The sequence below is a fragment of the Rhipicephalus microplus genome, unplaced genomic scaffold (assembly GCF_043290135.1).
Source record: "Rhipicephalus microplus isolate Deutch F79 unplaced genomic scaffold, USDA_Rmic scaffold_67, whole genome shotgun sequence".
In the NCBI taxonomy this organism is placed as follows: domain Eukaryota; kingdom Metazoa; phylum Arthropoda; class Arachnida; order Ixodida; family Ixodidae; genus Rhipicephalus; species Rhipicephalus microplus.
The window spans coordinates 391064-417712 of NW_027464640.1; the positions used below are offsets into that span (position 1 = coordinate 391064).

At 42.8% G+C, this 26649-nt stretch overlaps 2 protein-coding genes across 2 annotated transcripts in view; both read right to left on the reverse strand.

The window, feature by feature from the left end:
- Window positions 1-309: 309 nt before the first annotated feature.
- LOC119178567 (nuclear receptor subfamily 2 group E member 1) lies at window positions 310-6851 on the reverse strand. The gene is made up of 3 exons (XM_037429773.2): window positions 6848-6851; window positions 3969-4109; window positions 310-493 (listed from the first exon to the last, which is right to left on the reverse strand). The coding sequence occupies exons 1-3, from the start codon at window positions 6849-6851 to the stop codon at window positions 345-347; spliced, it is 294 nt and encodes a 97-aa protein (XP_037285670.2). The 3' UTR covers window positions 310-344.
- A 14411-nt stretch (window positions 6852-21262) lies between these two features.
- LOC119178497 (metallo-beta-lactamase domain-containing protein 1-like) overlaps window positions 21263-26649 on the reverse strand; it is a 31991-nt gene continuing 26604 nt past the window's right edge. Inside the window, exon 6 of the mRNA XM_037429704.2 lies at window positions 21263-26566. Coding sequence (XP_037285601.2) covers window positions 26346-26566 — 221 coding nt within the window. The 3' untranslated portion in view covers window positions 21263-26345. The remainder of the gene's footprint in view (window positions 26567-26649) is intronic.

The following is a 26649-nucleotide window of genomic DNA, read 5'->3' on the forward strand; positions in this document are numbered from 1 at the left end:
AGTCATCGGATGGTAATTCAGGGGGAAAAAATTACGTTGAGAAACTACGCTTCGAGTTAAGGGGGTACCGTGCGGAGCCTTACTGCTTGGGATTTCTTAACGTGCAAGTTTATCCAATCCAATCCAATCCGACTTAGGGTGTATGTTTGCGTTTCAGTCACTTCAAAAGGTGGCCATCAAGGGTGGATATTGAACCCACGACCTCAGTCATGTGGCCGGTCAGTCCTAACGATCTCTTCAACGTCTCACTATGAAAATACTTGCATGTCAGAGTGATTTCGCAACTATTTTTTGCTAAATAGGCAAAAGGTAAAGCTGAGGAACCACTAAGCCAACGGCCCACATCATACGAAATTCGTAGGAATTTCATCAAAACGTGTAAAACTTGATACCTTACCGTTTTTGTTCATGCTAACTGCGAAGCACTTTTGGAGCCTGCAGTAGGGACACCAGTTCCTGCGGGCCTTGTCGATAATGCAGTTACCATTGCCAGCTGTGAGGGGAAAAAATGAGGTTGACTTCATAAATGTCAGTCGATAACGTTTTTTAATACGGATAAGCATAATGCGCATTCATTTCTTTTGTCTCAATCGAGAGAGAAAGAGAAAACAAAAACGATACAAAAGCAGAGACGTTAACCTGGCCTAAATCTGGTAAGCTACACTACTCTGAAGAAGAGGAAAAAAAGTTAAAGAGAATTCATTTTTACACACAGTTATAATTTCACAAAAAAGTGCACTACGCCTTCTCGGCCAATCCTCCTGAGTGGGTGTGAACCATGAATTTAATTAAACAAACAAACAAACACACAAACAAACAAAGAAACAAAGTAACTGTTTCAGGCGAAGTAGCAGTTCTACGTTTTATAACACTAAACGGCTAATGAAACCGGTATTCTTGACAAAACTGAACAGCTCTTTCGTTGCTTTTCGGAAGAGTAATGCGTGAACTGTGATGGGAACTGGGATGAAATTTGTGCATATCCGGAGCGGTTAGTGTGCGGCAGATGTAATCGAGCAACGACCGTGTACGTTCACACCTGCGTGTCATGTGCGTGCATGCTGATAAAAACCTCAATAACGTCTGCCACCTGGCTATTTGGGGCGTAGCTAAAAATACGCCCTCCTCCTACCACCTTCTTTTGAAGTTTTAAACACTTTGGGCTGGCCAGGTTGTCGCGTGCTGTCGTGGTCGCTCGGCGTAAAGCTCCCCGTGTTTCACATCGAGGGAGAGCTTGGGCCAGGAAGAAGTATCCCACCTCTTGTTCTTTGAGTACCTTGATGATGATTACTTATCATCATTAACGTAAAAAAAACAAGTTATGCGCTTGACGTAACGAAAGCGAAACAACATATAAAGAGGCAGCAAGCACGAAATATAAAGACGAAAAAAGGAAAATATGGAAAGAAAGACAGAATTAGCAAAGAAAGAGAAAGAAACGGATAAAGAGAGGGGAAAATAGAAATGGATAGAAATAGAGAAGGAAGAAAAACTGAAAAAAGAAACGTCAAAGGAGAAAAAGAAAGAAAGAGAGGCGTTGAGAAAAAGAAAAAAAAAGAAGAGGAACAAAGAAGCATGCCCTGCAGCTCCGCTCTTCTCTCAGGCTTGGCACCGCCATAAAGGGAAGCGGCCTTAAATTTTCTTTTTTTTTCTTTTTTGATGTGAGAAATAAGACACCCACAACAAGAAAGACAAAGACAATCGCTTGTATGCACTTTTTTCTCACCCAGGCCTGGATTCGCTTTAAAGAATAGGACCCTTCATTAAAAAATGAAAAAAAAAATACTGCGGCGTTAAAACACACGAACAAAACAAGCGTAACAGGGGGGTCGAGGGCTCTTTTCTCTGTTAGACACGGCCTATTAAAATCAAAAGATGATAGACTTGAGGGAGGTACATTATTTGCAGGTTTTAACTGCAGTATAGTAATCATGGCGTAAACAGAAAGAAATTAAAGTAAATGAAAAAAAACAACTTGCAAGAGGTAAAGATCAAATCTACAACCTTCATTTTTTTTTTTAATTGAGCTGCAGTGGCAGTCACTTTCCCGGCCATTTTTATTGGGTATTCATTCTCCGTGTAATTCTGAAAGCGTCAGTCAGCTCCAATCGCAGCCATGACAGCGATTGTTGACCACTATTTTTTTTAACCAGTTGCCGTCACCCGAGCTTGAAGCTGACCAGTAAGCCCTCGCATAGAACCTAAGGCATCAAGTCTGCCATGACGAGACCCTCACAATTCTAAGAACTTTGCAGGTTCGGTCTCTAGCCACGGCAATCTGATTTGTCATTCACTTTAATTGCTTCCTTTCTAGTTACGTCGTAATAGGCCATTTTCATAATCCGCAAGTGCGCTTCCCGGCGCTTCATATTTGCCCCACAAATGGCGGCACCTGTCGTGCTTCAGGACGAGCCAACGTCCTAGTTGCACTTACTGGGGTGTTTTCCTATTATGAGTGCTTGTAGCACGACAGTCGAGTATACATTTTGCACGTTGTAGCGCAAGCAAACTGTGATTGAATACGTCGTTTGCGGTTAGTGGCTAGTTGCCACTAGTTGGGCAGACTGAATAGCAGAAAATCAAGCTTTACAGTTATGAAAAATGTCTAATAACTACTATACTAAAGTCAAAACCTAAAAATAGCGTTTTCTATACGCTCTTACCATGATGATATATGCCGGCTTCACCACGGACGGAACAAATCCCCGACAAGTGCATGTATTCAACTCACCAAAATTGCCAATTTAATCATGTACATATCCATCTAAACCTCAGTATGTATCCTTACGCATTGATCACCGACATAAGGTTGCAGCTCCCTTTTTCAGCCTTCCTACTTTCCATAATTCATTTCTTTTCCTACAACTTGCGAATATTCAGATTACCTTCCTACTCTCATCGCAGATATTAGTGATCTTTAACGTTTCCGGACAGCTTCAACAGTAACTAATTAGTTTTACCTCATGTATTTTCGATGCCTGTTCATTATATTTTTTATGTTTACCTTTATTGTGATACTGTTTGTTGCTACTCTCTTCTTTAATGCTATGGCCCTCAGGGTACAATAAAAGAAATGAAATAAAGATTATGTCAGAGAGGACCTACCTTTTCCTCTTCTCTGTAAAGTGGAACAGAGCAAACGTTTTTTTTTTTTTCTGAAGGAACTCTCCTCCTTTCTCCCATTACAGGTTTCCATCTTTCTGAGTGAGTCGATGAGAGGTGCATTTAGTGACACTCTCAGGCTACAAGACGGACAAGAACAAAACGAGCGGCCTCGCATAAGCACTAATCCCAAACGTTTCACGTGAATACTGAACGAAAGAAAAGAAATAAACATTCTGTTATATTGGCCATTGTCAATGTCGCTCCTCTTTCGTGGTATTATTTATCTCGTATATGCATGTACTCTAACCTTTCTGGACGTTTTTTTAACAAACTTTACCCAAAATGTCTTATACCCTCTACGCCAGGGTTCTCAAAGACATAGCTCACGAGCCTCTCGATTGCGGCCCACGATCTCACGTGACTCTCTTCACTCCACTTTTTCTTCTTAATTTTCTTAATAGGTATGTTCAGAAGCTGCACAGCTGTCACTGCTATAAAGCGCTGCTTTCGTGAAGTACCCCATGTGGTCGCCATGTCGCGAAACATAACCATGAAACAAAAACTGTATGTCAGAATCGGCTTTTAAGTTTTAGTCATTTTGGAGATCGGTATCGACATGTCGTTGAACACCTGGAAACTAATGTCTTCTAGAAATACCGAGCATAAGATATATTCCAACGTTTATATTTGCAATGACAATCTTTTCTGACAATTTGTGCAAACCCCGCTCCTACCTTCTCCCCTGTAGCGACCGGCCTTTGCAGGACTAAACTACTTGACTGCGACCCGTTTCCCTATAGGTGAGTTCGAGACTTGTGCTCTGCGCCTTCGTCATGCTCTCAACGTCGCTCCTTCGCACCTACCTATGCAGGTGTAAACAATGCCACGACGTATGCTTCGCTTGAAGAAGCAGCTGCATCCGTCGCAGCAGTAGACGCCGTAGTGCTTGCCGTACGAGCGGTCGCCGCACACTTTGCACGGCACGGGAACCGGCAGCGTGCGCCCTGAACAGAAAGAGTGGGAGAATGAAAGATATGCGTACATGCGTGCGCGTTCTACCAGATAACAGTGAACTTCACTCTTACAAAGGCGTGACAGTCAACCGACTGGCATGCCAACACAGCGGATGATGAGACGGCGGGCACATTTGCTGGGAATGCCTTTGAACATAGGCAGCAAAGATGTGGGGTGGAGTTGGGGGAGGGGGAAATTCTTGGGGTTCTAAAGGGGTTGTTGAAGCATCTGTGACCAGGCATTTTCATTATTCAAGGTCTTATCAGCCCCCGCCGCGGTGGTCTAGTGGCTAAGGTACTCGGCTGTTGACCCACAGGTCGCGGGATCGAACCCCGGCTGCATTTTCGATAAAGGCGAAAATGCTGTGGGCCCGTGTGCTCAGATTTGGGTGCACGGTGCACGTTAAAAAAAACCCCAGGTGGTGGAAATTTGCGGAGCCCTCCACTATGGCGTCTCTCATAGTCATATAGTGGTTTCAGGACGTTAAAACCCGCATACCGATAAAGGCCTTACCAGCCATGTGTTTTGGTTCTCATTTGGTGTAAATGACCTATTATATCGTAAATGCTTTCTACCGGGACACCCTCTCTTAGGAGAGGATGGTGGGGATAAATAATAACTTCATGCAAAATCATTACGACCACCATATGTGGGGTAAGAACATAACAGCGCCAAAATGCCTGCGCTTCCATGTGGTCCAAAGGTGCAGAAGTTCATGAGAGTGCATGTCACAAACATACTACTTGGTTTCCTAGACAAACAGCCAGAAAAACTTTGCAACGCAAAGTATGTTTAGTGTCACAAACCTGAAATGACTTCGATGTCAGATGCCCGTGTTGTATACGAGAAATACGAGTATGCGAGACTAAACGTGCACAATTTTGGGGGAATTTCAGAACAGGAAAAAAGACTGCTCCGACGAGGGGACCTGGATTGAGTCATTTCTCTTCTATAGTTCAATAGGCGTGGTTCTCCGGCTTCGTTGAAAGAGAAACCAACTGACGAGCAGCTGTCGTTTCGCACTGACGCGACCCGAAGAATGGCGGTGCGGTTTGTTGCGTAGAGATAATGGAGCGTTTCGTACTAGAACAACAATTCAGCCATGCTATAGTATTTTTTGTTGTTTAACGTCCTACAATTCACCCATACAAGGGTACAATGATGTGCTCGTCACTTACTTTCTGGCGAATCTCTCATCGAGCATCGTTTCTGACGATTGGGATTGAACTGGAAATGCTATACGCAAACCCCTGAGCGTCAACGCATGGTTGCTTGCAATGAAATTTAGCCTTTATGTGCTAACACGTCATTCGGATTGATAAAAGAACACCCACCCGTCCGGCCCCGGCTGTGAGACGAAAACGTGCAATATAGGAACGGGAGCTTTGCTGATGACTGAAAAGATCAGTAAGGGATATTCGAAATGATAACCATAGACGCACGCAAACCTCATTAGATCAAGCAAGTTCGCTGACTGATATTTTAACCCATTATCTCAGTTCTATCTTCAGCCTTCTACACGAGTCGCATTTCACGAACATGGACATCTGACTGTATAGTGCCTCACACGCTGTAGCGTTTATGACACATCGCGTCGCCGGCGGACTACTGATTTAATATGCCAGGAAAGAAAGAAAAGGAGTAAATGTGAATAACGCGAATGATATCTAAGAATAAGTTTAGAGCGTGCATTGGGGCGTTGTTATTTGTGATACAGTGTTGCTACTGTATGTTACGGGTGAAGCTGCCTTTATCGTCGCGTGACCGTCTACGCCACACAGTACCACCGGTACTATCGCCGCATGGTGGTATCGTACTGCCACGTGGTTCTTTAGTGCTGTGTTAGTTAATTGTACCCAGGATCGACCCACGAAAATGGTTTAACCGTCACAAGAAATTTCGCTTAGTTCGTACACAGACAATGGCAAACGTGTTTAAACATATTCATCTATTGAACATATGACGACATAATTAAGCTTAGATATATCTCCACTGCTTTAGGTTGCAAAAAACGAAGTGCCGACTTTTGTTTGTGCTAAACGTATGTGAGTTCATTTGCAATCCAAGGAATTTAAATACCGACTGGTTTTAAAACATCACGGTGAAACGTGAAGTCAGAAATTATTTCTAATTGTCGGTGATTGAAATTACAATGTCCGCGAGCAAAATGCAGAGTGACATAACCTTCCACCTGGAGCTTCTACTTAGGTGTAACTTCAAGCATTAGCACAGTAGAAGTATCAAGGATCTTAATTATATCTAACCACGTATAACATTTGGAGAAACGAATTTTTTAAGCTTATAATGTTTTAATTATAGCGATTTTAAAACTTGTCCTGAATTTTCTCACAGACGCATTAACTTCTTGTTTAAGTGTTCATTGTAGTATTGTAGGCAATGTGCGGTAAAAGAGAAAGTATACTGTGTTTTTTAGGCCAGTAAGCAAGCTAAGAAAAAAATAAGCCATAAATAAGTCGTAACTTAGCCTGTATTCGCTGTGGCTTTATAAGGAATTAAATTCTTCATATAGGAAAGGAATGAAGCTGAGAAAAAGAATATTCTGTGACGTCATGACCATGTCCCCGTGGTTCAAAATGTCCCGTCTATGCAACAGTAGGCGATTAAACCTGTCGAAGGCGTCTGCTATAAGCTTCGAAAGTAGAACAATAATCACAATGCGAGTCACGAATCGGAGCCAGCTCGGTCAAGTGATCGGAGGGGTACTCACCCATGGTTCGATGGATGACGGGACGAAGTGGATCGAGATGGAAGAAGCAGATATCAGGGAGCATCCCGTGACGTTGCCGTCCGGGCAACCGCGCGACGGTTGCCATGGCGACTGCGCCGCCGGTCGCGGCTCTCCATTGGTCAGAAGTCAGACTCACCTCTTCGCCGATAGGAGGAGCACGCGGGACTCTTCCCCGTTCCTCATTAATATTACGCGCCGAGTGCTTGCGCTGGACGAGATCGGGGCAGCGACTGGGATCGCGGAGCGAGTGAGTTTTGATTTGAACGTAAAAGAGAAAGCGAGTGATGATTGAAAGGGGGATCGCAGACTGAGGAAAGCGTTCGATAATTAGTTCAGTTGAACGAGAAAGCAAGTATGAGATTTTATATATGAAGAGAGGAAAAGGGGGGCGACGTGAAAAGAGAAATGGCCTTTTAAAAACAAAAATTGATAGCCGTCTTCTACCCTTGCGAAGCCCGTGGAAAATGTAGATAGCAAGAGAAAGTGTGTGATGGAGAAAGAAAATGGAGAGGAGGGTACAGAAATTGGAAGACCACGTGATAGAGAATAACTTCAAATATTTCTAGCTGAGCAACAATTTTTGGTACATGAAATGAAATTCGCACAGCTAGAAATATTCATGTTATACCGGTTTTTGTTGAATAATCTTTTCTAAATAAGTTTTCCAACGATTAAGTGTCTTTTTTGCCTATTATGTAGCGTCTCGCTTCTGTTTTTACAGAAAAAAAAACACTTATGAGCATTTCCAGGTAATAGTAATGTGAACTTCACTTAATAGAATTTTTTGCTGGGTGAGTTGCTGCATTGTCTGACAATCTTTCGCACTCTACTTTAAATATTTTTATTAAACTACACGTTTGCCACATCTGTGCAAAGATGTAAATAAAACACGTGTAAGTCGAACATTAAAATTGTGCCACAAAAGTAAAATAAGTATTGTGAAGCGGCAGAAAGAGAGATAGAAAAAAAAATATTACACAGATCAGTTTTCCCGTTTCTGGAAGGAGATTAAATTATTTGTGCTGTCTTTCAGCCAGACCTTGCACATGAGAAAGCTTTTCTGCGTGCATACTAATGCTGAGGTGGAGCATAATCTACAGTACAAAAGTAGTCCGGATCGGTCTGCATTACCCTCCTGTTGTCCGTTTGAATTGTACCACAATCGGAAGGCGAAATTGGGCTGTGGCGCCACCGGTACTGAAATGGAGTACCGCCAGTAACACAAATGGCATGGTGGTACTACCTGTACAGACACTATCGGTGACATTGGTACCAGATAACTTTGCCACTGATACAGTCGTACGCCGGCATCACTTTCATTCGGTGGCTCAGTTCAGTAATGCCTCTTGTTCTAATACCGCGCGTTACTACCAGTACCAGTAAACCTTGTGGTGATACTATTGTTGTCGATAACTTCGACAGCACCAATATGAGACATACGTTCAGGGTTGCAAAATGGAAAAAGTTGGGAGCATATACGACCAGAAAATGTGGAGGTAACTCACCAATATGTCTTGGGCACTTCTCCCTCCGCACATTTACCAACATTGTGGTGAAGTACCTTTTACAAGACAAAGGTATCTATCTATCTATCTATCTATCTATCTATCTATCTATCTATCTATCTATCTATCTATCTATCTATCTATCTATCTATCTATCTATCTATCTATCTATCTATCTATCTATCTATCTATCTATCTATCTATCTATCTATCTATCTATCTGTCTATTTCTGTCTGTCTATCTGTTTCTGTTTGTCTGTCTGTCTGTTCGTCCGTCCGTCCTCCTAACACTGAACCATTCGAAGGGGGAGTCAACAATAGCTTCCCCGCAGCAATACTTGTGGTCAGGCAGAGCACGCTTTACAGGACAAAACGAGCTCCTGTTAGGTGCAGTCGGTTAGTTTGTCGTTCAGAAGGCGGAGAATGACGACAGCAATATGTTTATGATGAATTTAAAAAGAAAGAACTCTCTCTCTCTCTCTCTCTGGAAAAAAGGGGAACTTATGACGTGAATGGTATGCGTATCTGATACGAAAAACACAGTTGTAATCAGGGCACCTCACAATCAGCAATGAGCTCTCCCAGCCAGCAGGATGCCAGTAGTTGCAGAAAGGCACACCGGGACAGAAACCAACATTTGGTAAGAGTGAGTGAACGAAAAGAAGAGCTTCATGGCACAGCTACGATCACGCAATGCATGTGACGCGCAGGCGCACATCAGTCGCCCAGTGACAGCGGTGAAGCGACGGGGTATGTGAAAGCAGTCGGGAAAGGACAGCATCGTCGTGGAGATCGTCACTCTAGCTCCAGGAATGGATCAAGGAGGACACAAAGCTACAAAAAAGGAGTAACGGACACCGTAAGCCACACATCCAAAGAGAGCCAGCCATTTCGCCGGCACCTCGCTCGGACGTTATCGACACTGTGCCCGCCCCGCCGAGCTCATTCATTATTTCTATCCGCCGAAGGATGGCGTACGCTTTTTTTCCCGGTGGCGAGTGGCTTTGTCCGTGAGTGCGAACGAGTGCGGCTGCCGTTCGCAACGTGACACCCAAATGGCTGAGCAGACACGTCAGGCATCAAGTGTCCCACTCTCTCGCCACTCGAACTGCTGCAGCTAAAAACTGCTCCCTTTCGTCGTCGAAGGCGACAGCGGTGCCTCCCCTCACGCTCGCCATCAACGCCAAGACGCAAAGTGTATTCTCCTTGCCTCGGAGACTCGCTTCCGAATCTAGCTTTTCTCTCTTTTCGATCCCTCTAGCGCACCCTCACGTCTCCTTGTCAAGCCTTCATCTCTTGTCTTTTACTTCTTCCTCTTCATCAGTTTCCAACCATCGTCTCCATTTTGTTTGTGTTATATTTTTATCGGTGCTTCACATTGCGTTTTTGTCAAGACGCCGTTTCTGAGGTTTTAATTTCTTCCAAACGGGCTGCCCCTTCCCCACCTCTCTTCTTTCGCGCCGCAGACCTAAAAGTTTTGCTCAAGGTTTGTCCGCAGTGGCGATACTTGTAAACTTGTTTTGGAACTTATAAGGTCTCTACCGCTTTGTTTCGTTTGTCTCGCATTTCACCGTCTTTCGTCTTTTCTTTTTTAATCCCCCCGACACGCCGTCAAGAGGAAAGATCTCGCTTGGCTCTCTCAACGGGTCGTCTGAATAATTTCCGAGCGTGGTGACGGTATCGCACCCGGTTCCATGGGAAGCCAAGAAACTAGTCGCATGGCCCCCTTTTTTTTCGACCTTAAATTGATGTTGAAGAGGAGTCCTTGATCGGTCCGAGTTCTTGCTTTGTTCGCTGTCTCTGAGTGCTATAACGCAAGTTGGCGAACGCTATGTTAAGCCTTCTTATTTTAGCACAACTTCACCTTTTCTTTCGATTGGATAGCTTCGGTGCTGTTATTCTACGCAAAGAACGCAAGAAGCGACGAAGCTTGCAGAAGTTTTGCAGATATGGATTCTTTTGTCAAACAAAGCAACATATAAATGAATATGCTGGAATGGATGGCTCGGTTTCTTGTTTGACTTTGTGTTTTTGGCAATTAGCGCTATGCAGAGAGTCACCACGCAGCTTTATCAACCGTCCAACTTGTTACTCTTAGAAGTCTCGTTCCGTACGTACTAGACGTTGACTAATGTATACGCGTTCAGAGTTCATAGTTACGCGTATTCAATTTCATTCATCGAATGCGAACGGTTGCATTGCGAATGCGAATGGTTGCATTGATTATACGATTTGCCGTGGCCTAATACTGCTACACAAAAGCTATAGAGGTGTTGTAGTTAGATTCTGTTTAATTACTTTTGAGAGCATGATGAAGGGCCATAGTGATTTACGCCAGACTTGTCAGTTCGATAATAGGCACACAAATACACAAACTTTTGGAGTATATGTCGCCAGATACGTCACCGGTTTTTGAAGTCTTCTCTAATTCACACAGCCTTTACGTTCACATGTCTGGCGTGTATACACGTATTTTTACGTTATTTCTTTCAAAAAACTAATCTTTATGAAAATTTATTTTTTAGCTTCTTTCTTTCGAGAATTTCGCGTGAAGAAGTTCATTCCTCCGGTAATACTGACTTTGCCTGATATGCCGTTCCGCGGAACTTTTACACAGTAGGCGTCTTCACTGTAAGATGCTACCTCTCATTTCTTGAGAGAGACAAGAACAATTGCGCTGCGAAGGTTCCCTTTTCAAGGCGAGGCCTCACATATAGGCGACGCTAACCATGTCGGGCTGTTTTGATTCCACCTATTTCGTAGCGCGTCTGACGACTGGTTCCACAGAATGGGTTGTGCCAAGAGAATCAAGCAGGAGAGCAAGTTACCGAAGCTGTGTCCGCCTCAACCTTCGACGATTAGTACCAAAGCAAAGGGCAGCCATGAATCGACGCGATCACGCAACTGCCTGTTCGACATGCTGTTTCGCTGCGGAGTCGTTAGTCAGACGAAAAAAAAAAACATAATTGAAAAGAGCGAGCCTATGCGCGTCGTGCGATGTTCAGCGTGTCGCGTGGGAGAAAAGCCACGAGCTCGAGCTGCAAACCCTTGGTATAAACCCGGCTTCGAGTGAGCCTACTGTGCTGACTCTGAAATCAACTTTCATTACGTTGTCTCTTCAGTTGTGTTTGTTCTTGCCGCCTTGAACTCGCGAGGCGCTGGTGAAAAAAAAAAGGGGGGCAAAGATGAAGCGGTAGACGTCTTAATGACTCCGCTGGGCATGCATAATTGACTGATCCATCGTTGTACTGCCTAACGGTGAACTCGGAGCAAAGCATCGTTAATGTGCGTAAACTTGTGGTCGAAAAGAGAACAAAAATAACAACACTTACCGTGGAAGGCCACCTCGATTTGAATAATTGATACAGGTCGTAGCTCGGCGGCTGTGTGGTATACTGTTATCCGCGACATTTGCGCACGAAGCATGTCGTGCACGAGTTGTATTATTTGCAAGGTAGGAAAATTCATCGCGAACAGCCGTGTTTTGCGTGTAGTAAAGCGCGGAAAATTTTTCGTTATATATCCAGCAAATAGGCAGCCCGCTGACGGACAGTAGGACGGTGCGCAGACGCAGGTTACACCGAAAAGGTCTGGAATGCGTGAAATTGAATGTTTTTTCCGAATGCGGGAGCAGCTTATGGTTAACAAGCAGTAAGAAAGGGCACTTTTCGATCAAAAAGTAGCATCGACGATCACAAAGTTACATACAAGCAGCGACAACAATAGCAATTGCCGCGTTCGAACTCTTCTGGTGGTATAAAACTTACCAGAATGCGTTGCTGGGCTAGTTGAACCATAATCTTAAAACTTGGTTCCACAAAATTGATGAGGATAGGAAGGAACACAGAAATGCAGGACAGAGCGCTACCTCGAACCTAAGCTTTATTCAAAAGTTTCCTTTAATATATACACAGCCAAGCAGCGCATGCAGGTGCAATGCAAATCACAATCTACAACGCCAATCAGAATCGGCAGAGCAACGTATATTAGGTATCACTACCAAGTTTCTAAGAACAGTTTTTGTTTACTGCGCAGCACAACAAAAGTGTAACTAATACAATTACCTTCTTTCTTTTTAATGTGATAAGCCTCCATTAGTTCTCTTGCCAGAGCACTTCCCCTTCTGCCCAGAATTCGAATGCTAGACAGTGCTGGTTCACATGCACAGTTCTTGCAATGCATAGGCAGATGAAACTTGCGTGGCAGTGCATTAGCATTAATTGCGAGTAAGTGCTCTGTCCTGTATTTCTGTCCTCATCGATTTCGCGCTACCGAGCTTCAAGTCTTCTGGTGGTAACCTAACACTACACCTGGTGCGACACCATAGGATTCACAGTGCGTGACTTCATACACTGCCGAACACTTTCGACCCGGGTTCAGTCTTTTTTACGGCTTCACAAAGCAGGCGGGAAGTATAGCTGGGAGAAGAAAAAAACAGAAGGCAGTGTACAACACGTTCAACGTACTGCGTGTTAAACATGGCTGATTGTCGAAGGCAGCGACCTTGGAAACGTAACCGTGTCCGTGGTACTACTACACCCCCGTTCCCACAGTTCTTTGTTTTATTCTATGCTCTCAATTGTTTGTAACTACCACCAAATAAAAGCGTCGCTGGGCAAATTACGAGGTGCGCCACGCCAGCATATCCAGTAGTTTACCTTGTACGGCAGCGCGCAAGTTAGCTACGCCCCCCCCCCCCCCCCATACACACGCACACAAGAACGTGCACACCCCTCTTTTTAATCCCTCCTCCAAAACAAGCAATGGAGGCCGAAAAGAGCTCCCTCTACCGCCGATCAGCCGCTCGCGGGCACTGGCGGTTGTGTGTGAACAAATGAGCACGTGCGCCGGGTATTTGCGAAAGAAGGGGTTGCACGACGATTAGATTACGCGCTCACTTCCTGGCTTGGGAGCTTTGGCTTTTCCGGATCGTTTGATTTTCCTTTCTGTCTTTTCTCAGCTTTAACGACGAATAACGTAACGCGAGTGGCCTGGTTTTGTTTGTACTGATGAAAGGGTGCGCCTTCTCTGCAGAAGGCTGGCGGACGGAGAATGGGGTGATGGATCTGGGAAGGTAGATCGCACGCTTCTTCCGTTCCGACGCTGTGTAACCTCGCTCTTTTAGGTGTTTTTTTTTCCCCATTTACCTCACGTTGACCGGGCCTCGGCACAGATGAGAATCAAGGCTTCTTTTCGCGTCTTTGCCTTAGTTTTCCCCCATTAATTTTACTATTAATGATTTGAGACTGCCCTTCGCACAGTGTCGCTGGAAGCACGCTGTTGCTAGGTGGGTCAATGTAAAGCAAAACAAAAAGCCAAGCTAGATGGTAATAGTTCGTACGTTATCAAATTTGATGCGCGAACACCTCAAGGTACAATGAAGACAAGTGCTCGCGCTGTGTCAAATATCCTTTTTTGTCAAATATCGTGGTGCAGCACGCGGCCTGGAATTTACTATATATTAGATCAGCACAGAAATACGAAACACTTAAGAAACACCCACTCACTAGACAGAGTAAGGAATTAATGCGTTCAAAGTAATAAATCAGTTGTGAGTTCAGCGCTGTGTGCGTGCGTGTGTTTCTTCTTAATTAAATCTTCAGCTTTTTGCGTGGGTAAAACTGTATTAACCTTGAACAAACTTGCCCACGCAGCAGTTTTAGCCAGAATTCACAACTAATTCTCAGAGTCAGCCAGGGACCGTTCCCTATTATTCCTACAAACGGTACCATATACCTCATATAACCGTGCCATAAACCCGAATTCACGGCCATTGGCTCATTTGAGCATAGTTACCGAGGCCGCCGCAGGAAGCCGCCACATGCAAGCGCCCGCGATAGCGTTGAAAGTTAAAAGCCGCTCGTTTGAAAGAAAAAAAAGGAAAAAGAAAACGTACTCAAAGTTTTGACGCGCGCGTGGCGTATAACTTGCTTCCCCCGTGCCATCCCTCCTCCATTTCCAGCGCGAACGTCGGGGCAAGAGAATAGAAGGCAATTACAGCGCGTGAAAAATGTCAAAAAAGTGTTGCAGGGCCCCTTTACCATAGATGTACTTACAATTCCCGGTCAACTGGTTTGATAAGATACTTTTCCAGATCGACAGAGATCAACGGCCGATGTTTCGCGGCTCAACGTGGGTTTTACTGGCGTGACCGACACAGGCGACGGCGTGATTCTTCTGCTGAATGGGCGTACAGCGCGATTCCCCGTTTTCGTTCGAAGATAACTTTACTGCCCCGCAGAAATTTGTCTTGCGCTGGAAGGTGTGATGACGAAAAGCCTAGGTGCAGCCCTTCAATTCCCCTCGGGGATGAAGGGGGAGGACAGGGGAGTGGGGAGCCTACTCGTGTGGAAGCCCACCGTGCATCTGCGAGAGACATACAGGGTTTCGCTCGCAGGATTTCAAGCTGGACGGTTGTGCCCTCGCGATCTCCGACATCAGCGTAGCTCCCGCCGACTGGTTCGCCCTCCGCGGTCTCCTGACGCCATGCAGCTCTCGCATTGTGGCACCCCGCCCTTGGACTGCTTCGACCGGATCCCCACTTTCCTATCTCCTCCTTTTTGTCTCGCTTGGCTGTCTTCTTCTCCGTCTATTTTCCTTCTATTCTTTTTATCCCTCCTTTCCCCCACCCCTATAAGGCACTGCGCCGTGTCGCCTGAAGGCAGACAGAAATTAGGTGCCTTTTTTTCCTCTTCATTCTAACCACTACCACCACCACATACAGATAAAGTTATATCGCCGCCATCAAAATGAGAAAGCTCATTTACGCGGATTAGAATAAGGACGAGCAAGCGCGCATAATTTATTAATTAAGCGAGCGGGTATGTTTGCCAAATATCGGTTGCACTATCTGACAGAATGCGTGGCAGGCCACTGTGACTGATAATGCTTTTTGGTGGTTTCCTATTCTTGGATCTTTTTCCTGTTCTTAGTTTTTCATTACTTCTTTCATGTGAGTAAAAATTCAGTTAAAAGTGTCAGCTTAACTGTGTGCGTGCATGCGCGCGCGCACACACACACACACACACACCTTTTCCTGGGGCACCAAAGCAACCCTAATGTATTTAGCCCAGGTCACCGTTAGCAGTAATGAAACTGCAGTACTTAAATTACTTTTCTGTGCAAGAAATACTGTAATGAATTACATCAAATGACTAACTTGAAGAAAATTACTCTTCACTTTTGCAATTACTTTTTAATGCAATACATCACATCCACTTCCTTTACAGCATAAAATCATAACAGCTAATTTAATTAGAGTGTCATGCCTGAAGTTTGGGAAGCTGAACAAAGATTTCCGAGATTTAAATGCATCTGTGAAGCAAAATAAGTGTACGCAAGTTTTGCACGAGCATTTAAAAAAGTAATTTAAATGCAATGTCATTACTTACGGCCAGCTGTGGTTTGTAATGCAACCTAATTACATTTTAAACATTCAAGTTTATAGCTAACTTAATTACTTTTTAGTACGAATAGGTGTTACTCTGTTCCAGGCTAATGACGTGGGTGCGGCCTGTACCACCAAATATTCCAGAATGGTGGTAGGAACGCAAGCAGGGCCAAGTTGTTACCATAAAAGGGTCATTTGCATAGGGGAATATTCACGTCTATATCTTCAAAAGAAGTGCAACACATGACGGCGACATCACACTTTAGTTGGGCAGCGTGGCCCTACGGAGTGACATTACAAACACCCTCCTCCCTCCTGCCAACCAAAACCAAAGAGGCATAGCCGCAATGACTTTGAACGTACGTCTACTTGGTATTGAAGAACTAAGGTCTAAGCTATGGTTCATGCAGCTGCAGTTGGGAGATTGCATCTCCAGTACCTTACAACAAGGTCTTAATGGCACCCGTCAGCCAGTCCAGGGAGCTCATACGTAAAATGCTAAAGCATAGTAGGGGCGGGTGGATGACAATGTGCAGTCATAATCAATACGTCCTGCAACACAGAAGCATTACGAGCTTAAGAGTTGTACACGGCTTCAACTTGCCATCATTTCCACAGACAAAATGACGTATTTTTATTTGACGCCATCCTGCGGTGGTAAAACAGCATTTAGTGATGGAAATAAGGGCCAATGGAAGCCATGCTTAATCTCTGCGCTCATGAGGCTACGTGCTCCCATTCTGCAAGGGCAACAGTGCATCACATTATGTCTGCCATAGGCTGTACTGCTTGCCCTGGCAACGGGACCTCCAATATGAATTAAAGTTTATACACGTGATGTGTGTTCAATGTTCATAAGCCAAAGCATCACACCGAGGCTGGGTCACTCACTGACAATATTTATTCAGGGTACAGGGTCGTAACTATACTCGTCACAAATAATGACTCAAGGATGAGAGGCAGGATCCATTCAGTGAGCATGTCTTGCATATTCTTTCTTTTCTTGCAAAACGCAGTTGCATAATTCTACAAAAATGCAAAAATACTTGCACAAATATCTTGGGTACAGTTCAGCAAAATACGTTACGGCATCTATACAAGGTGTAAACAAGCCTGTCACAAGTCTGAAAGAGGATGCTTAGCAATACTTTTCCACAGCAAAATGCGGTGCTCCGCTTGCAACCACAGCAAGCACAGATGTCGCTCACTAACTGCGTACCATCATCAAAATGCATGCACACTTATACCCACTAAATCACTGTCACTCAATAATCAAGTGTAACAGGCTGGTGTCAACTTCTAATAAACTAGTGTGACCCTATATACAAAGAGATAAAGAAGATATGTTACTTGAATATACACCGTCGACTAGCCTGTAAAACAAAAAGTACTTAGTGGAGAAAGAAACACATGAGAAACAAGTGCTTACAACAGCACTACAGTAAGCCGAGTAGACTGCCATGTGGTTACCAAGTAAACACCTGCAACTAGACCTTTTGAGAGAGCTCCCTCAAAGTTCATTGCATTGTGAGAAAACCAGACTCTACAAGGAACCACACAGCATACACTTAGCTGCAACTACAGAGTCACGAAACAGCACAAAAGTGCTACAAACCCAAATAAGGCAGGGTCTGGAACATATTGCTAAGTAAAGACTTTCATCCACATACTGTCTCTAGCTCTCTCAAGCTAAGGAACTAAGAATGTCATCACAGACAGCAGAAAGCAGGCCCCGGAAACAACTTGTACCATAAGTCATGTTGCTGTTTGCCGATTTGGAATGTTAACATGCCATTCTGCTTTGTGGTCGACTACTTGCTAAATGCTAATGATTTATGATGACCTCATAAAATTTCTAAATGAAACCCACATGCACAAACACAGGGCATGCAATGTAATGTAGGCTAGGTACTGCACTGCTCACCAATTCTGCAAAAGTTTCATTCTCTGTTCAATATACTGGCTCAAATAAGTGGGCCAAACATACATCAACGCCATTATCCTCGCTAACTAAAAACTTTTAAAATCTATATAGTAAGCTTTGGACACTGTCAAGCCGCAATCTTGCTCACCGACTCTCTTGAACTTAAATTTGCTGTGCTAAAAAATTCTTCAAAAGAACTACGGAGGGTCATAAAGCTATACATTGGGTCAAAAACCAACCTACAAAGCCCCACAGAACTGGAATAGATTCTCTTTTATCAAAAAACAAACAGCGATCCTGGCAGAATAACTTCATATCACTACTGCATATTCTGGCTAGAAGGAAGAGAAGTCAACCGCAATAGCACTGAATAGGGACAAACTTCCAACCATTTTGTAATAGGGATACATAATGAGTATGTAGCCACTGATGTTCCCTGAGTGGACGCTTCGTAAGATTTCATCCACTTTATCCTGAGCAAAGCCTTTGATCGCTGTCCAAGCTTTGGCTCCCAGTTTACTGACCTCTGGCCTCTTTGACTCCAACTCCGAAATACTCCACAGCCCGACTATGTCAAACAGACCTTCTGCATAGCACCGAAAGCCAAAGATCTTTGAACCTAGATAAATTGCTGTTAGAAAATAAACTTTGGCAATATATCATGCAAAACCCGTAAGAAATGCCACCACTCACTCCAGAACAAAAAAAGTTCTAGGCACTGCCTGATACGTTGTTAGTCTTAATGATGTTACAAGAAATGGCAAGGCATATGCAATAGTAAGTCACTTATTCTGCTACAGAGGCGTTCCTCATTGGAGAGAGTACACATTACGACTTTAACAGATAAAGGGGAGCTGAGAACAGAACTATGTGTTATGAATGACAAAACCTAACGATCAGCACAGCACTAAGAGCTAGAGATAAGTATAACTTACAGAGCAAATTAGACTATATCCTATCTGAGATCAGAAAAAGAAGTTCAGCAGCCCATGTACTATTTTCATAACATATAGCCCATGTTATCAGTATCATTGCAAGAAATTACAGTCAGGGGACAGAGGATTAGGTGTAAAGTTGTTGGTAATGAGTTGAGTTTGTGTGGCCTGGAAAAATGAAATAGGCAAACTCTGAGAGACTGCCTCACCCCGCTGTAAACATGAATCACTTCGAGAGATGCTAATGAGAAAAACTGTCTCATCTACACCTTTATAGCATACAGTTAGCTGCTTTTCTATACAAATAAAAAGCCATCCTCTAGTTAGAACAGCCTTGGTAAACCAAAATAGGAGCAAAAACGAAGTATAGATGGTAACAATTGTCATTTAGTTTCTGCACCAGCTCACATCAATCATGAATTATGGCAGTGTCATCTGAGGCCTAGTTTATCTCTTCTAAAAGTGGATTACATAATATTTTATTGGAGCCAAGGACTACACCTAGTAAGTCCTAACAACTCGACTGTGCTCCAATAGCCAAAATATACCAAGAAATACTTTGAAATGCATAATGCCGCACTCAGATTTGGCACTTGCATACCAGCAGGAATTTTAAAAAGAAATGATGCTTTAAAGTTCACTTTTATTTCCTAGTAATCAACCTCATACAGTAAATTTATTTAATATATTACAATGCTTAAAAAATTTTTCACATATGGCTAGACTCATTTTTTTTCTTGAGCATTGATCTTTAGGATACCTTAAAGTCCCTTTATAGCTAACTGAAGTGGTCACTTAAATAAGACATCAGCGTAGCTCCCGCCGACTGGTTCGCCCTCCGCGGTCTCCTGACGCCATGCAGCTCTCGCATTGTGGCACCCCGCCCTTGGACTGCTTCGACCGGATCCCCACTTTCCTATCTCCTCCTTTTTCTCTCGCTTGGCTGTCTTCTTCTCCGTCTATTTTCCTTCTATTCTTTTTATCCCTCCTTCCCCCCACCCCTATAAGGCACTGCGCCGTGTCGCCTGAAGGCAGACAGAAATTAGGTGCCTTTTTTTCCTCTTCATTCTAACCACTACCACCACCACATACAGATAAAGTTATATCGCCGCCATCAAAATGAGAAAGCTCATTTACGCGGATTAGAATAAGGACGAGCAAGCGCGCATAATTTATTAATTAAGCGAGCGGGTATGTTTGCCAAATATCGGTTGCACTATCTGACAGAATGCGTGGCAGGCCACTGTGACTGATAATGCTTTTTTGGTGGTTTCCTATTCTTGGATCTTTTTCCTGTTCTTAGTTTTTCATTACTTCTTTCATGTGAGTAAAAATTCAGTTAAAAGTGTCAGCTTAACTGTGTGCGTGCATGCGCGCGCGCACACACACACACACACACACCTTTTCCTGGGGCACCAAAGCAACCCTAATGTATTTAGCCCAGGTCACCGTTAGCAGTAATGAAACTGCAGTACTTAAATTACTTTTCTGTGCAAGAAATACTGTAATGAATTACATCAAATGACTAACTTGAAGAAAATTACTCTTCACTTTTGCAATTACTTTTTAATGCAATACATCACATCCACTTCCTTTACAGCATAAAATCATAACAGCTAATTTAATTAGAGTGTCATGCCTGAAGTTTGGGAAGCTGAACAAAGATTTCCGAGATTTAAATGCATCTGTGAAGCAAAATAAGTGTACGCAAGTTTTGCACGAGCATTTAAAAAAGTAATTTAAATGCAATGTCATTACTTACGGCCAGCTGTGGTTTGTAATGCAACCTAATTACATTTTAAACATTCAAGTTTATAGCTAACTTAATTACTTTTTAGTACGAATAGGTGTTACTCTGTTCCAGGCTAATGACGTGGGTGCGGCCTGTACCACCAAATATTCCAGAATGGTGGTAGGAACGCAAGCAGGGCCAAGTTGTTACCATAAAAGGGTCATTTGCATAGGGGAATATTCACGTCTATATCTTCAAAAGAAGTGCAACACATGACGGCGACATCACACTTTAGTTGGGCAGCGTGGCCCTACGGAGTGACATTACAAACACCCTCCTCCCTCCTGCCAACCAAAACCAAAGAGGCATAGCCGCAATGACTTTGAACGTACGTCTACTTGGTATTGAAGAACTAAGGTCTAAGCTATGGTTCATGCAGCTGCAGTTGGGAGATTGCATCTCCAGTACCTTACAACAAGGTCTTAATGGCACCCGTCAGCCAGTCCAGGGAGCTCATATGTAAAATGCTTAAGTATAGTAGGGGCGCGTGGATGACAATGTGCAGTCATAATCAATACGTCCTGCAACACAGAAGCATTACGAGCTTAAGAGTTGCACACGGCTTCAACTTGCCATCATTTCCGCAGACAAAATGACATATGTTTATTTGACGCCATCCTGTGGTGGTAAAACAGCATTTAGTGATGGAAATAAGGGCCAATGGAAGCCATGCTTGATCTCTGCGCTCATGAGGCTACGTGCTCCCATTCCACAAGGGCAACAGTACATCACAATATGTCTGCCATAGGCGGTACTGCTTGCCCTCGCAACGGGACCTCCAAAATGAATTAAACTTGATACACGTGATGTGTGTTCAATGTTCATAAGCCAAAGCATCACACCGAAACTGAGTCACTCACTGACAATATTTATTCAGGGTACAGGGTCGTAATTATAATCGTCACAAATAATGGCTCAAGGATGAAAAGCAGGATCCATTCAGTGAGCATGTCTTGCATATTCTTTCTTTTCTTGCAAAATGCAGTTGCAATATTCTACAAAAATGCAAAAATACTTGCACAAATATCTTGGGTACAGTTCAGCAAAATACATTACGGCATCTATACAAGGTGTAAACAAGCCTGTCACAAGTCTCAAAGAGGATGCTTAGCAATACTTTTCCACAGCAAAATGCGGTGCTCCGCTTGCAACGACGGCAAGTACAGGTGTCGCTCACTAACTGCGTACCATAATCAAAATGCATGCACACTTATACCCACTAAATCACTGTCACTCAATAATCAAGTGTAACAGGCTGGTGCCACCTTCTAATAAACTAGTGCGACCCTATATACAAAGAGATAAAGAAGATATGTTACTTGAATATACACCCTCGACTAGCCTGTAAAACAAAAGGTACTTAGTGGAGAGCGAAACACATGAGAAACAAGTGCTTACAACAGCACTACAGTAAGCTGAGTAGACTGCCATGTGATTACCAAGTAAACATCTGCAACTAGACCTTTTGAGAGAGCTCCCTCAAAGTTCATTGCATTGTGAGAAAACCAGACTCTACAAGGAACCACACAGCATACACTTAGCTGCAACTACAGAGTCACGAAACAGCACAAAAGTGCTACAAACCCAAATAAGGCAGGGTCTGGAACATATTGCTAAGTAAAGACTTTCATCCACACACTGTCTCTAGCTCTCTCAAGCTAAGGAACTAACAATGTCATCACAGACAGCAGAAAGCAGGCCCCGGAATTAACTTGTACCATAAGTCATGTTGCTGTTTGCCGATTTGGAATGTTAACATGCCATTCTGCTTTGAGGTCGACTACTTGCTAAATGCTATTGATTTATGGTGCCCTCATAAAATTTTTAAATGAAACCCACTTGCACAAACACAGGGCATGCAATGTAATATAGGCTAGGTACTGCACTGCTCACCAATTCTGCAAAAGTTTCATTCCCTGTTCACTATACTGGCTTAAGTGGGCCGTACATACATCAACGCCATTATCCTCGCTAACTAAGAAATTTTAAAATCCATATAGTAAGCTTTAGACACTGTCAAGCCGCAATCTTGCTCACCGACTTTCTTGAATTTAAATTTGCTGTGCTAAAAAATTTTTCAAAAGAACTACGGAGGGTCATAAAGCTATACATTGTCAAAAACCAACCTACAAAGCCCCACAGAACTGGAATAGATTCTCTTTTACCAAAAAACAAACAGCGATCCTGACAAACAGCCATCCTGGCAGAATAACTTCATATCACTACTGCATATTCTGGCTAGAAGGAAGAGAAGTCAACAGCAATAGCACTGAATAGGGAAAAACTTCCAACCATTTTGTAATAGGGATACATAATGAGTATGTAGCCACTGACGTTCCCTGTGTGGACGCTTCGTAAGATTTCATCCACTTTATCCTGAGCAAAGCCTTTGATCGCTGTCCAAGCTTTGGCCCCCAGTTTATTGACCTCTGGCCTCTTTGACTCCAACTCCGAAATACTCCACAGCCCGACTATGTCAAACAGACCTTCTGCATAGCCCCGAAAGCCAAAGATCTTTGAACCTAGACAAATTGCTGTTAGAAAATGAACTTTGGCAATATATCATGCAACACCCGTAAGAAATGCCACCACTCACTCCAGAACAAAAAAAGTTCTAGGCACTGCCTGATACGTTGTTAGTCTTAATGATGTTACGAGAAATGGCAAGGCATATGCAATAGTAAGTCACTTATTCTGCTACAGAGGCGTTCCTCATTGGAGAGAGTACACATTACGACTTTAACAGATAAAGGGGAGCTGAGAACAGAACTATGTGTTATGAACGACAAAACCTAACGATCAGCACACCACTAAGAGCTAGAGATAAGTATAACTTACAGAGCAAATTAGACTATATCCTCTGAGATCAGAAAAAGAAGTTCAGCAGCCCATGTACTATTTTCATAACATATAGCCCATGTTATCAGTATCATTGCAAGAAATTACAGTCAGGGGACAGAGGATTAGGTGTAAAGTTGTTGGTAATGAGTTGAGTTTGTATGGCCTGGAAAAATGAAATAGGCAAACTCTGAGAGACTGCCTCACCCCGCTGCAAACATGAATCACTTCGAGAGATGCTAATGAGAAAAACAGTCTCATCTACACCTTTATAGCATACAGTTAGCTGCTTTTCTATACAAATAAAAAGTCATCCTCTAGTTAGAACAGCCTTGGTAAACCAAAATAGGAGCAAAAACGAAGTATAGATGGTAACAATTGTCATTTAGTTTCTGCACCAGCTCACATCAATCATGAATTATGGCAGTGTCAGCTGAGGCCTAGTTTATCTCTTCTAAAAGTGGATTACATAATATTTTATTGGAGCCAAGGACTACACCTAGTAAGTCCTAACAACTCGACTGTGCTCCAATAGCCAAAATATACCAAGAAATACTTTGAAAATGCATAATGCCGCACTCAGATTTGGCACTTGCATACCAGCAGAAATTTTAAAAAGAAATGATGCTTTAAAGTTCACTTTTATTTCCTAGTAATCAACCTCATACAGTAAATTTATTTAATATATTACAATGCTTAAAAAATTTTTCACATATGTCTAGACTCATTTTTTTTCTTGAGCATTGATCTTTAGGATACCTTAAAGTCCCTTTATAGCTAACTGAAGTGGTCACTGAAATAAGAATTCAAAGTTAGTGCTCCTTTACGTTACTTCTCTTGAACTAAGCTTGAGATGACGCGGTTGTTACGACAACACATGCCAGCCATGACGATAGAAAAGCCTCAGTTGCTCCAGTGCACGAGCGCTACAATGCGAATAAAATATGGCAGCATGGCAAATATGAAGCCCCAGAGAGATGTGCAAATAATCATTAGTGAAAAACCGTTGGAATGGGTTTGAGGCATAATGTACCCACACTGAAGCAAGGCTAGAGCACATTACAAATGCTACGAGTTTTTAGACATGCAAACAACAAAAGAGAAACTATAATAACAGTATAAAAATGAAATAACAAAAATGAGAAAAGCAAACCACCAACTGTCCAATTTGTTCAGCTGAGACAGTTTTTAAATATGCAAAAATGAATGTCAATGAACTTTCTAATGCTCTAATGACTTAATTGTTAAAATGTGTGCTAATAAAGCAAGCGATTGAACAGCTAAGAAACACAATGAAAGATACACTAAGTTATGAGATCTGAAACGAGATCTAGCAACCTGGTGGCTAAGTGAAGCAATCACTTCCATGTCAACGTGAGCTCTCAAGCATGTGATAAACATTCGCACCTTTAGCCTCAAAGGAACACATGGGTAAATTTCCACTTTTCATGACAAGAAGCAACTGTCTGAGACACGCAGACCCTTGTGGATAAGCTTCAGACAGGCACATCTTGAGTTTCAAATCATCTACATACTTCACGATCCTTTCAAGCACAACGTACTATATACAGATTCGACCATATGCATGATAATGTTCAGCAAAAGCTCAAGAAAATATCCACACTTTCAAATGACAAGTTTGCTTACTGGAAACAAACTGTTGTCAGCCAAACCCTACAACACAGAAAACAGGAGACACTTCCTTAGTAAACATACAGCAAATTGCACTACGACGCCAAAAGAAACTTGCGGGGTCCCGAAGCTCACTCTGATGTCGTTCACTCCTACTCATAAAAAATAGTGCACAGACTTGTGCGCTTAGTGTTATCATTAAACAGTTTGAAGTTCAAAAGCATTAAAGACCAAAGAATACCCAGATATAACTACGTTTTTCCCTCATCAATGTGTTCAATGAAGTTCGTGAAGTGCAAATACAAGTATTGCGAGAACAAGGTATGCTACATCAATTAGTGTATCACAGCTGCAATACTGTTCATTTTATCCAGTGTATTGTGTTACGCAAAGGCGCAGTAACCTTTACAGGACGAAATGAATAGAGAGAACACATAAAATTATATTTTCAAGACTTTTATCTTTTCTATATCTTTTGTAACTAGATTCATATTTGCCAACGAAGTTTCAAGAATACGAAAAATTTCATTTTTCATTCACAAAAGCTTTCTTGAATTACATAAGCAAAAAAACTACCAATTAAGATAGTACTACTGTCATTTGTTTTCTTTGAAATGCTTTCAAAGTTTGTCTTTGGCATATAAGAACAGCTTCGTACAGTGCGGCAGGCGAAGAGTTTTCCGGGAGTGCAATCACAATTGGCAGAGAAACAAAAAAGCTAATACTCAGCTAAAAACTTTGCCCGATTGATCTACAAAATTTTATTAAAGCAACATACAGATTTTTTTAGCGTTTTAAGTGCTACACAGCATTACTGTCTGAGAACATTCCAGTCTGGGTCTTATTGCACAAACGAACTTAAAACAACAACGAGAACAAAATCTAAAAAAAGACTGAGCATTGCTACTTAAGACACACAATCACAGTGTGTCGAGATTCCTTGTTACGTACGAATGATCAAACATTTGCATAATGAGATACGTTATGCTTGTCTATTTGTGTATAGAAATTCAATGCACACCTCCTGTCTGGAATTGGACGACATGCAAGTGGGCAAGTGAGTGGCAGAGCTAGTCGTTGCTTTGTAGACTAGTACATTCTCTCACCTGTATTACATTTAAAAAAACTTAAATAATGAACATCGTGGTAACACGACTATTTTTTTAAAGTGGTATCCCGTTATGTTTCTCAATCTAATCCTTATAGCCTCTATTCTAATCATGTATAAAAATCTGTCGTGCCACGTGTCAGAACTATTCTAATAATTCCGCTATAAAAGTACAATTCAAAGTCTGCCCACACATGAAAATTGCTTTCTAGAAATGCTGGTTGTGTAAGCTCACACCTCTCGAGTCAATGCCTGCCATTTCACACTCATCATCACAGACAGTGTCAATTACGATAACGAACTAAGGTCGAACGTGGGTTTAAATGACATGACATCCTAGACCGAGTGCCATGTCAATTGCTGTCTTCATATTTGTGAGTCTCCAAGAGAGTCGCGTGCTTCTCGCGCATCTCGTCGGTGACCTTGAACATGGGACCGTGTCCAGGGATTATATAGTCAGCTACATCCAGGATCATCTGACGGCTGTTGCACTGCTTCTGCGGGTCCTCGCTGCCTCCTACATCCTTCCACAACTTGGGGTTGTCAATGTCCTCCTCCTTTTCAAACAAGTCGCCTGGAATCAAAGGGGAGACAGGCACCTTCACAGCTGTTTCAAATGAAGCTGTTTTGAGAATACAGATTTTGCCAGTGACAACA